The sequence below is a fragment of the Plectropomus leopardus genome, chromosome 23, assembly GCF_008729295.1.
Source record: "Plectropomus leopardus isolate mb chromosome 23, YSFRI_Pleo_2.0, whole genome shotgun sequence".
Lineage (NCBI taxonomy): Eukaryota > Metazoa > Chordata > Actinopteri > Perciformes > Serranidae > Plectropomus > Plectropomus leopardus.
The window spans coordinates 4,139,317-4,152,053 of record NC_056485.1 but is presented as its reverse complement, the minus strand read 5'-3'; the positions used below and the strand labels follow the sequence as shown (position 1 = coordinate 4,152,053).

Sequence of the window (12,737 nt, the reverse complement as noted above, 5' to 3'; positions counted from 1 at the left end):
AAAGGAGTCAAACCAATTCGCTTTTGTTTTAAAGGGTTAAAGGATGCGGCCTCTGAAGCGCTAATGAAGGCACACCGCGCACGCGTGTGGTCTTAAGTGCCATAAGTGTCCCTCCATTCCTCCAGGAAGTCGTCAGCCTCTAAATGAGTCTGTGAATCAATAAGTTGATTATCGTTATGATAATGGCTTCATGCAGCATCGAAAGGCACAAACTGATGGTTAAGGGCCAGAGAAAACATACAGAAGGAATACATTTTAACTATATCTGATCTCAGCTGTATTGTTTTTTGAACTCTGCTCCACTGGAAATGAGCGAGCATGCTTCCAGTGTGGTCTGGGGGTATGCTCCGCGCAGATTTTTTTCCTCCCCATTTACAGCTGTTAAAAATAAACTATTTGTTTTAACTAAAAAGGTAGTGTCCAGGCTGCCTTAAACTTTGAAGTTGACTCAATTTGAAATGACAAGTTCAGGTAATTTTGTAACGACTCAACTTAAATTCAGTCAACGTAAAAAATTAAGGCAGATCGGACACTAACTTTTTTAAAGTTAAAACAAAGAGTGTTTTTTACAGTGTATACTACAAAGCCTAAAAAGTCTCAGAAGCTGATATTTATTTTTAATTTTATGGAAACAAGTTATTACTTCATGGGAAGGAGTTATCTCTTGAGAACAAGTTATAATGTTGAGGGAACAAGTTATTATCATGTGAGAAAAAATTACTATCTTGTCGAAACAAGTTCATATCTGGTGTTATTAGTTATTTCAGGCCTATCTCACGAGAACAAGTAATTAGGAACAAGGTCTCTTGTGAAAAACAAAAAAAAAAAAATCTTGTGGGAACAAGTGACTATATTGAGGGAACAAGTTAATATCTTATGGGAAAAAGTTATTATGTGAAAACAAATTACTATCTTACGGCAATAAGTTAGTATCTTGTGGGAATGAGTTTTATCTTGTGAGAACAAATTATTATCTTGAGGGAACATATAATTATGTTGAGACAGCAGGTAAATATCTTGTGGGAACAAGTTAATATGCTGTGTATACAAGATAATGATGCTGTGGGACAAAGTTATTGTCATGGTGAATCCCTGCCTGCCTGCCTCCTCCTCCCCTGCTGCCAGTACTTTTCCACTCACTCTCCCTCTGCTCCACTCCACCTGCAAACCACGCCCACCTCCACAGCCTGCTCACCTCTCAGCTGCTACTGATCACCAATCAACCCAGTATATAAGCCACTCCAGCACACTCACTCACTGCCAGATTGTTCTACTGCACTATGCAAGACTTTCCAGCGTTCTTCTGCCAGACCTTCCGACGCCGACTCTGCCTGTCCCCGACCAACTCTCCTCGCCTGACTCCTCGTGTACCTACCTGCCTTCTGTCCCTGACCAAGTGCTCTGTTTCGGCGTTTCGGAATCCTGACTGCTCCACTGGTAACGTCTCCTCTGCCTGGCTTCGACAACCCTTCTGCTCTCTCCTCATCGGTGCTGCTGCCTTCGCGGACTGCTTCCCTGGTTACGGAACTCCTGCCTTTTGTCTCCAAATGCCCGGTAAAAGGGAGGGCTCAGCAGGAGAGAGGGGCATCCTGCTGAGCCGTTCCCAGAACTCTGCCCCCAACCCTCGCCCTCTGTTCCACGTCCAGCTCATGTTGAAAGAGGGGTCCCACACCCTCGCAACCTTCGTTGACTCTGGGGCCGACGTAAACCTCATCGACAATGAACTTGTCCGTCAGCTGGGGATTGAGCAGGTCCCTCTTCCTCGTTCCGTGCCGGCCCGTGCTCTAGATGGACATCTCCTGGGGACAGTCACTCATCAGACCGTCCCCCTCTCCATGCTCCTGGCAGGTGAACACCATGAGACCATCCAGTTTCACATCCTGGATTCTCCCAACATACCGCTGATCCTTGGATATCCGTGGCTGCGACGCCACAACCCACATATAGACTGGGCCACTGGATCGGTTCTGTCGTGGAGTCCTTCCTGCCAGCAGATATGCCTCCAACAGAAGGTCACGCCCGCACCGTCTGCTAACTCCAGTCCCTCTCCAGACCTCTCCGGGGTGCCCTCTGATAATCATGATTTTTGGGAGGTTTTCAACAAGTCTAGAGCCACTTCTCTACCACCTCATTGACCATATGACTGTGCCATTGGTCTCCTGCCTGGGTCTGTTCCTCCCAAGGGTCGTCTCTACTCGCTGTCCGCACCTGAGAGGGAGGCCATGGATACCTACATCTCCGAGTCCTTGGCTTCAGGTATCATTCGACCCTCATCGTCACCCGCTGGGGCGGGGTTTTTCTCAGACCTTGCATTGATTACAGAGGTCTGAGTGACATCACAGTAAAGAACCGCTACCCCCTCCCCCTCATTGCCTCTGCCTTCGAGCTGTTGCAGGGATCCACCATCTTCACCAAACTGGATCTCCACAAAGCTTACCACCTGGTTCGCATTCGAGAGGGGGATGAGTGGAAGACGGCATTCAACACCCCTACAGGACACTATGAATATCTGGTAATGCCGTTTGGACTCACCAACGCCCCAGCCGTTTTCCAGACCCTCATAAATGATGTTCTCAGGGACATGTTGAACCAGTTTGTTTTCGTCTATCTTGACGATATTTTGATTTTCTCCCAGTCCAAGCAAGAACACATTCATCATGTTCAGAGAGTCCTGCAGCGCCTTTTGGAAAACTCTCTGTTTGTTAAAGCTGAGAAATGTGAGTTTCACACCCCCTCTGTCACCTTCCTGGGGTACATCATCGGCCACAACCGCATGGAAATGGACCTCTCCAAAGTGTCCGTGGTGACCTCCTGGCCGGTACCTGATTCACGCAAGCAGCTGCAGCAGTTCCTGGGGTTCGCCAACTTTTACAGACGTTTCATTCGAGGCTACAGCACCGTGGCCCCCCCTCTCACTGCCCTCACCTCCTCCAAGATCCCGTTCCGCTGGACCATGGCTGCCGAAGAGGCGTTCCAACATCTTAAAGAACGCTTCAGCTCAGCTCCCATCCTACTCATCCCTGACCCGGAGAGGCAGTTCGTGGTGGAGGTTGACGCCTCGGATGTGGGGGTAGGGGCTGTGCTCTCCCAACGCTCGGCAGAGGATGAAAAGTTGCACCCCTGTGCCTTCTTCTCCTGACGTTTGTCCCCAGCTGAGAGAAATTATGACATTGGGAATCGGGAATTGCTAGCAGTGAAACTGGCATTAGAGGAGTGGCGGCACTGGCTGGAGGGTACCAGGGATCCCTTCCTCATCTGGACAGATCATAAGAACCTCGAGTACATCCGCTCTGCCAAAAGGTTGAACTCTCGCCAGGCCTGGTGGGCTCTCTTCTTTGCCCATTTTAACTTCACGCTCTCCTATCGCTGCCGGCCTCCTAAGACCCCTTCCTATGCCTCATCGTCCGTGGTCCCATATCTCCCTGGACTTTGTTACTGGTCTGCCACTGTCAGGAGGACACACCACCATCCTGACAGTGGTAGATCGATTCAGTAAAATGGCACATTTTGTGCCCCTCCCAAAACTCCCGTCAGCCAAAGAGACTGCTGGGTTGTTGCTGGACCACGTATTTAGACTCCACGGACTCCCCACCGACGTGGTGTCTGATCGTGGACCCCAGTTCACGTCAGCATTCTGGAGGGAGTTTTGCCGCCTCCTGGGAGCGTCCACCAGTCTGTCCTCGGGTTACCATCCCCAATCCAACGGCCAAGCTGAAAGGATGAAGCAGAAGATGGAGACGGCGCTCCGATGCATGGCCTCCACTCATCCTGCCTCCTGGTCCTCGCAGCTCATGTGGGTGGAATATGCGCACAACACCCTGGTCAGCTCTGCCACCTGGACTCTCCCCTTTTCAGTGTGCTTACGGCTTCCAGCCCCCTCTGTTTCCCGAACAGGAGAAGGACACTGTGTACCCGTCGGTGGAGGCTTTCATCGTGGTCTGGTCCTGGTTCGCCGATGCCGTGATCTTGCCTTTGGACAACTCCCTTTCACATATGCATGAGACTGTTATCATCTCTATCAACATCAGCATTGAGAGCAATTACTAATTTCACACCTACCATTATTGTAATATGACATGCATCTGTTTCTATTGTTCTGTGCCCCCCCCCCCCCCCCCCTCTCTCCCCCCCTCTCCCCCCCTCTCTTTCTCTTTCCTTTTTTGCCATGATTGTATTTCACTTGCTATTTACGACATCTATTGCTCGTCTGTCCGTCCTGGAAGAGGGATCCCTCACTATCCTCTACCGCTCTTCCTGAGGTTTCTTCCTCTTTTTTTTCCCCGTTACAGGGGTTCTTTTTGGGGAGTTTTTCCTTGGGTGATGTGAGGGTCTAAGGGCAGAGGGATGTCGTACACTGTAAAGCCCTCTGAGGCAAACCTTGTTTTGTGATAATGGGCTCTATAAATAAAACTGACTTGACTTGACTTTCATCCGGCGCTGCCGCCAAACCTGGTCACAGGCCAGAGCTGCTCTGCTACGGGCCACTGGTCGATATGCGACTCCGCCTGCCTGCCCTCGACTATCCCTGTGCTCAACCGACGACGATCGCTCACACGTGTTGTCGGCTCGACACGCTACGGGGCTTCCTGCTCTCCAGCTGCAGCAACTGCAAGGTTCGTGTCTTCTTGTGGGATTCCCAGAGACTGTGTTTGGGCTCTCAGCCTGAAGAACGAACTTTCCGCACCACTGACTTTGAGCAGACTTGACTATTATTGTGTTGGTTTTAATAAAGTTTATTACCAACCGTCATCGAGCATCCAAGTACTGCATTTGGGTCCACAACACACCCGTTTCAGTTATTATGCTGTGTACACAAGATAATGATGCTGTGGGACCAAGTTATTATACTATGTACAAAAAATAATCAGTCACACTGTGGGATCAAGTTATTATCTGTGGAAACCATCTATCTTGTGCAGACAAGTTAGCCTGTTGTCTTGTGCACACAGCTTAACAACTTGTTCCCCCATATGTACTCTTATGTTTTGTAATATGCACTTTTTTTCCAAGATGTGAGATAACAAAATTCCTGGGAAAAACATGACAGTTGTCGAGGAAAAATAAATCATCCAGTAGAACCTGTTTTGTATCCAACTGTCTTCATGATCTTGAACACACATGTGGAGGATGACTCACTGTCACTCTTGCTGCCATAGAAAGAGGCAAACATTATCTGATATTCCCATTTTTCAGTTGCATAACAAAGTTAGGGTAGGAATTGGGTTTTTGGTTGAGGGTTCGCGACAGCTACAAGTAAATGAGGTCTTTAATACTTTGAATTTCATATAAGGCCAACAAATGAAGATTTACTCAATTATAAAATACTTCTTTAGGGAACAGCACAGATGATTGAAATCTTAAAGGGGTACTCTAGCAATTTTGTACAGAGTTAGTAATAAAGTTGTGGGGGGGCTCACGAGGGGCAGATTAAAGACAAGAATAGTCAAAAGTAGTGCAGTTGAGGACAAGATAACCTGGCTTTTAGTCCAGTATTATTGGTCAATCTCCAAAAACACTGGATCCTACACTTCCCACAATGCAATTTTTCCTTATGAAACTTCCTGCCTCCTACACGCCCACTTTCACAAATTTCCTCCACTCTACCAAAAATAAATAAATAAAATGGAAAAAATAAAATAAAATATTGAATTTATTGATTATTTGCTAAGTTATTTGTGTTTATTTTAATTAGATCTTGTTCTTTTTAGGCATAAATACAAAAATAATAATAAAAAAATAATAATTACAACAAAAATAATGCTAATAACTTTTTGGGGGGCAAGGGGTGCTTTCCTATGGTGCCGGCACTGCTCCAAGGTCTAATCGTCTACAGTCTTGATTGTTTTTCCATGTTTTATTGAAAAATGGCTTTACAAAGTAAGTTTGACAAGCAGCTGCACTTCAGTATACAATGCAATAAAAATGGAAAAAAAAAATCTCTCTGCTAGGAGGACTCTGGACCGAACATAAGTCCAAAACATTACATATATAAATACATACATACAGTACATACAAACATACAGAATTCACTTTACAGCCTGGCAACAATATATGTACATTTGCTTAAATATTATTCATCTATCTGCTAATTACAGTGTAGCACTTGTGAAATACTGTAGATAACCAGCATGTGATGACGGTTTTATTACTTGAGATAAGGGTGTCTTTTTTTTTTCCGAAGGCAAAGCACAAAGGCACTGGATCTTAACCCAGACATGAGGAACTTTCTTCTAACTGTACTGAAGGAAATATAATCACACGGCTGTGATCAGTGTGTCCTGTTCAAATGTCTAAAAGTGAGAATATCCATGATTGTTCAAAAGCTCTGATAGAATTTGTAATCATTATCTTTCCTGCTTTGACATTACTCATTACCTCTAATACAATCTACAACATTATCACCAAATGATTCTTTATATTTATTATGTAATTGAGCTACTTTTACCTTCTTAAGAGCAGCTTTAATACAACCCTGAGGTCTCTTTTCTTTCGCTTTGGAACACACTGAGAAGGCATTTGCCGTTTAACAAACAGAGCAGTGACTTTGGCCGCCTGCTCCGAAAGTTAGATTTATCTGCTCATCACAACCTGGTAACGTGGCTGGAATGTGCCGCTCGCTAGTAAACCCAGCAGCTCGACTGGAATCCCTTGCTTTTACAGCAGAACCGGTTGGATATATTGCTCACCTGACGTGAAGGCCCGGCCAAACTAAACACTGAATTGTAACTGGAAGATCTTCTAAAAGTGGACTCGAGTGGTAAAAATGAATCATGGAGGGAGGGTTTTGTCCTGCATAGATCTAAAGGGTGACGATGCAGAGAGAGGACAAGAGGGGGACTTTTACTTTTTTTTAGTACAGTTTCTCCATCAAAAGAGACATCAGTCCCGCAGTTTATCGCAAAGGCAGAAAAAAAGTGCAACCTAGCAAGACTCAGCGCAACGCCTAAACCCGACATGCTGACGTTTAGTTGGCGTTGCTGCGATACATTCTCCGAAATACTGCTACTGTGGTTTGAATGTTACATCCAACTGCTCTGCTGCCACCTCTCATCCCTGACCGCCATCCAGCTCGGGTCCTTGAGGGCGAAGTTACGCACAAAGGGCAGTAGAGGCGGAGGAGAGGGATGTCAGCCCAGGTTGCTGGACGTCCCGCTGATGGCGCGAAACACGTGGAGGGAGTTTTGTATCAGCGAGCGCATCATATCCTCCTGGTAGATCTGAGGAGGAAACAAAAACACAGAGTTAATACATAAAGGCAGAGGTGACACACACAAGTATTAGACTGCATGGGCTGATGGGATGTGACACACTATGAGATGTGGTGTACAGTGAGTGACAGAAGCGAACGGTGAAAAATGATGATGTGTATACCAAAAAATACATAAAACGCAGGTTAAATACCAGGTTTTACCAAACACAAAGATCTATTATTCATCTGTTTTTATCCCCCTATCTTCGATTTATCCCCACTGATGTCGTCTTGTTATATCACTTCTTTTATTATTTTTACCGTCTTCTGTTATCGTCTTGCGTTTATTCTTACATTTTCTAAAATATTTTTTTCATTTAGTACTATAACTGTTTGTTTTGTGATCTGCCTGTTTCATCACTTTTATGTCTTTTATTTGCTTTATTTTTGTTGAGCTTTTGTTTCTGCATTTGGTTCTTGTCTTTTTGTTTGACTTGACCTTTCTCTGTTTGGTACATTTGTTGATGTTTACTTTTATTATTTCCTGACTTCCTGCCTTTTTATAAACAACTGTTTTTAAAGGTGCTACATGAACAATAAGTTATTATTATATTAATAATAATTATTATTATTATCCTGACTGGGCCTGGCAGGAACCCAGGTTTGCGCAAATGTACCAATTTGATGAAACAGGTAGTTCTTCTGCATGCATGGCCGTGTTTTAACCCTTAGGGGCTGTTTGGCAAATTTTACGCGCTTTTCAATCTTCATGGCTGACTTCAGGCATATGGCATAAATTTTGGCAAGATTGTGTATTTTTGTTTCCCACCTGATGATGTCATTTTTTACCATAATTTGCATATGGATAAAATACATGCTATTTCCACTAGGTGCACTGTCACAATCAATGTTGCTGCAAATCACTGACATATCCCAGACTGTGTTCATCAAAAAAAAACAAAAAACAAACAACAACAACTTTGCATGTAGTATATTGAAAATAATCTAATTACCTGTGTTTTTTCATCTGAAAACACATTTGACATCTGACATTTAAAGGGTTAAAATTCTAAAAAGTAATGAATATTTTATATTTATAATTAGTACCGATGTTGGTTGAAAAAAATTAACTCAGTGGAAGTAAAAAATAATATTAATGTATATATTTTTTTAAAGCATGATCTTTAAAAAACACATTTTTATCCAGGAGATCATTCTCTGCTTTACCTTGTTAATATGGACTTAAAAATTGTACTGCAGTGCAAAATAATTGAACTGAAAACATGCGATGAAAAAAATGTGATGAGCCATTGAAATTCTGCGATTAATCGTGATTTAAAAAATTCATAATTTGACAGCCCTATTAACAAAGCAAAGTACATTACTTATGTTCAGTATGTAGTTATTTGAACTGAAACCAAAATCTGTTCCTGCACTTAACTAAGTTTTCGTTGTTTTTTGTTTCCTTAACCAAATCAAACTGTGATCTTCTCACTTTAACCACAGTTGAAACTGTGTCCGTTCATAACAGACTTTGTATTGGCATTTATTTATTCGGGCCCGAGCCCCGAATGGTGCAAGAACCCTATTGTAATTCATGATTGCATATTTACAGGGACAGTTAACATTAATAAAGATTACTGCAGATGTGCCAGTGATTGGCCAAAGGTTCATTTTCAACTGTTGTCCTTGGGCCAGGTGTTAAGCCACTGACACAGAAAGACAAAAAAGCATGCGAATAATTAGAGGCATGAATAAAAACAAGAATATAAAGTAAAGCCAAATGGTTGGCACATGAGGAAGACAATTCTACAGGACAGAACATATGTAAGTAGCTAACAGACAGTACGTGCAACATTTATAACTTGTACAACAAGACATAAAAATGAGTAGTAATGCACATTATGTGCATTAACAAACAAGACAGTTATGTGCAAAAAGACAAAATCAATAAGCCGACATTGCATAGTCAACACTAAAACAATGACTCCATGCAGCACAAAAGTAAAAACAGGTTGTCAGGACAACATAAACCTGACACGCCTTGCTTTCATGTTACCAGCAAGTTATCTGAAGACATTTCACGCATCATGTGTTTCACGTGTTGTTAAGACGTCATATCAATGACACGTAGTTTTTGTGAGACTGTGTTGAAAACAGACATCAAAGTGCCCGCAGAGTATTCACTATGCTGTATTTAAAGTCATGCAACACATGCTATTTTGTTTTTTTTTTCACTGGTGTTTTCTGGGATTCAGAGGTCTGGCTGCAAGTAAGACTCACTGTGTTTACATCTCTTACTAAATAGTTGTATTTACACCAACTAAACAGCAGTTTAGATGTGCAGGCAGCAGAACAGACACGACTTCTGGAACGATCTCCTGAGTCATATATTATTTTTACCTTTTAGTCTGGTGTTCTAACGACACTTAATGTAACCATGCGGGTTTCGGTTGAAAAGCCCAGAGGCAACTCTCTGATCTACCGATGCCAGCATTTGCAGGTGTAACTGCAAACAGCTTGCGTGACATGCCACACTAAACTAAGAATGATCTAATGACATGTTGTTGGTGTACTGTCCTCCTGAGGACAGATTTGTCAACAAACTGCAACAAAAGTCAAAATCTTGTTTGGCATGTTGGCATCATCCTTAACTCAAATCAAAGGCCACTAAAATAATGAACATGATAAAATATGGTTGTAAGTAGGGCTGTAATAGCTCGAAGTGTCGCTCATAATGTTGACATATTTTAGTTTAAAACATTCAAAAATTTACCCTTTCAACAGAGTGTAAAAAAAGTATGTATTGTAGAGATATTCACTGCTAAACAGCCAGACACAACCGACCCTTCTGCAATAACACGTCCTGGCCTGAGGGGCGATACGTGAGTCACTGTGGCCTCCACTGAGCCGCAGCAGAGGAGAAGACGTTGAGCCGGCCGCAGCATAGAGTCAATGGATACAGCGTACAAGTTGCAGTCTCAGTGAATGAGTTAGTTAGTGCGTAAGAAACACGGCGATGGTAGAAGTTCCGGTAACAACAACCGTTATCTCCATCTAAAGCAGCTCCTGGAAAGACGCAACGCTCCGAGGCAAAGAAAAGACGCGATGCAAGAAGAAGCAAAACTAGAGTAAATATCTGTGTGGCTTTCCAACCCTGGAGACAGCTCTTGGAGAGTAAAAAGATGCAGTCTGATGCTGAATTTTCTTTTAGACTGTGGTATTGCTAAAACTAAGCTCAGTAAGCTAAAAAATAAACTTAACACAAACGTCACACGTGAAGATCAGAAGACGGTAGTCTAAGTTTGAGTGACTGTATTCTTGCTCTGCTGTCGGTTATGAGTTGCTATTATTTATAACTGACTGTAAATTGTCGTACGGACACAGTAGTAGACCGACATTTAAAGGGTGAAATACTGCCCCCCCCCTCCCATTCAGTTGGACTGGATGGCTGCAACTTACATAATACACCTTCAAAGTACAAATATGTATTATAAGTGATACATGGCCTGCGACAACTTAAAAATCAAATTTTTCTAGCCAAAGGACATCTATCCATGCCACGCTTTAATAAATAAAGCTCGACTGAGGCTGATGGAGATTAACTGCAGGGTTGTGTGGTGGTGTGGGAAAGTGGAGGGTGGAAACCAGTGATGGAGAGCCAATTCCCACATCTTAATGACTGAGCATTTGTCTTTGTAAAGTTTGTTTGTGTTGGCTTTCTTTACTGCCACAAAAGACAGGATAGTACACACAGTAGTACTACAAAGTTTGTTATTTCTGGTACTCACTGTAACAATTAACGGTAGAAAGAGACTGTTTTGCTTGTTGGGTATCTTGTGGTCTGACTGCCAGTTGTGTGACTGACCACTGCAGAGTGATGTTAAATTGTGTTACTGGAAAATTTGATTCTGTGTTTTTCTTTACATTGTTTTGGTGTTTCCAGTTTTCTTATTTGTCCGTCCCCACCACCTTTTCGATTTGCACACCTCTCCCTGTATCGTGTATATCTTGATGCACTGCTCACATTCAAATGATTGACAGGACTAGCATTTTTGCAGCAATGCCTGTTTTAGTGTGAATGCAGCCTGAGGGTTAATTCTGCTGTGATTTGGCAAAGATGTGGTTTATAGTGAAACCCTGCCAAGCCTGTCAATAGTCTCTGCTGCAACAGAAACCAGGCCTTGACTCTCTGCATTAACGGTAAAATGAAAAAGGTTAAAAAATTCTGTAACATTACAAGAAGATCTAACGGAGAACCAGAAAAATGTCAAACTCAACTTCTGAAGAAAATCAGCTGTGCCGGGTTACCATCAAGTTATTGGAATCATCACTGTGTTTATGCACAGTTTTATCTAGAATACTCTTGAATATATGATTTAATGGAGGGTAGTGCTAAACACTGTCACATCACATTTGAGGACAGGTGGAAAAATATCCAGCAGGTTATGTTTGATGTACTGAAAAAAGAGCTTCCAAATCTCTGCAAAACTTGGTATACAAGGTTCAACCATAAACGAGACTTGTCCTATTTTGAGATGAGGTGGATTATCTTGGCTTTCTCAACAGCTAAACAGATACTACTGAGGCACTGAGGGAAAACCCGCCCCCATATAAGGAATGGACTACAACAACTGCTCACTTGGCTGCTTATAAGAGGGTGACATACTCTCTATTTAACAAACTTGATCAGTATATGCTTACATGGGGCCTTTTCACTGACTGGCTATATGCAACTTAGGAGTTAATACAGTCCAATCTAATGTAACTGAAAGATGGCTGGGTATAACCTTTAAGAAAACCTTTATAACCTTTTTTTTTCTTTATTGCATATATGATATTTATTTGGGATGGATTTTTGATGTGCATTAATGTGCATTGAAAAAAGCAAACAAACAAAACTGGCTGGCTTTGGCCCTTCTGTGTGGAGTTTATATGCGTGTTGCATGTTCTCCAGCTTCCTTCCATTTGGTGACTTTAAAGGTTCCATATTGTTAAGGACAAATTTCTCTTTTTTTAAATTATAAAGCAAATACAAACGCTATATAAATAGTGGAAAAGTATGAAAATGCTCAATCCACAGAGGAATGTACACAGTCCATATTCACCAACTGTGCCCTCAAACAAGTCATTAGGACTTCTGTGAAGTTGTGATGTCACAACTTTGCTAAAAAAAAAAAAAAAAGAAGGTTGAAACTGTGACTGCAATACTGTTACAGTCATTACGAGCAGCAATGGTGGTGCAAAGACGCAGGGAGTGCAGATGTGTAAGACCCAGATTTTCTGACCAATCAAAGCACACTAGGCTTTTCAGGAGGGAGCCTTCAAGAGTGTTTTGGAAAGAGGGTGAATGGAGGTGAAAACAATGTGAGAAAATGTGTTTTTTGAAGATAAATTGTGTAAACATGTTCTCGCAGACACCCTAAATAGTGTGGGTAAACCTGAAAATTGGCATAATATGGGATCTTTAAGTTGTGTGAATGGTTGTCTGTTTCTATCTGTGATAGTTAGTGTAACCAGCCTCTTGTCCAGTGTTAACTGGGATAGA

The 12,737-nt window shown here is 42.5% G+C and overlaps 1 protein-coding gene across 2 annotated transcripts in view; it reads right to left on the bottom strand.

Annotated features, from left to right (window-relative positions):
• Positions 1-5,841: 5,841 nt before the first annotated feature.
• Positions 5,842-12,737, bottom strand: part of dock11 (dedicator of cytokinesis 11) — a 93,741-nt gene continuing 86,845 nt past the window's right edge. For both annotated transcript variants that reach the window (XM_042512383.1, XM_042512384.1), the window contains one exon: positions 5,842-7,217. In XM_042512383.1, coding sequence (XP_042368317.1) covers positions 7,128-7,217 — 90 coding nt within the window. In that variant the 3' untranslated portion in view covers positions 5,842-7,127. The remainder of the gene's footprint in view (positions 7,218-12,737) is intronic.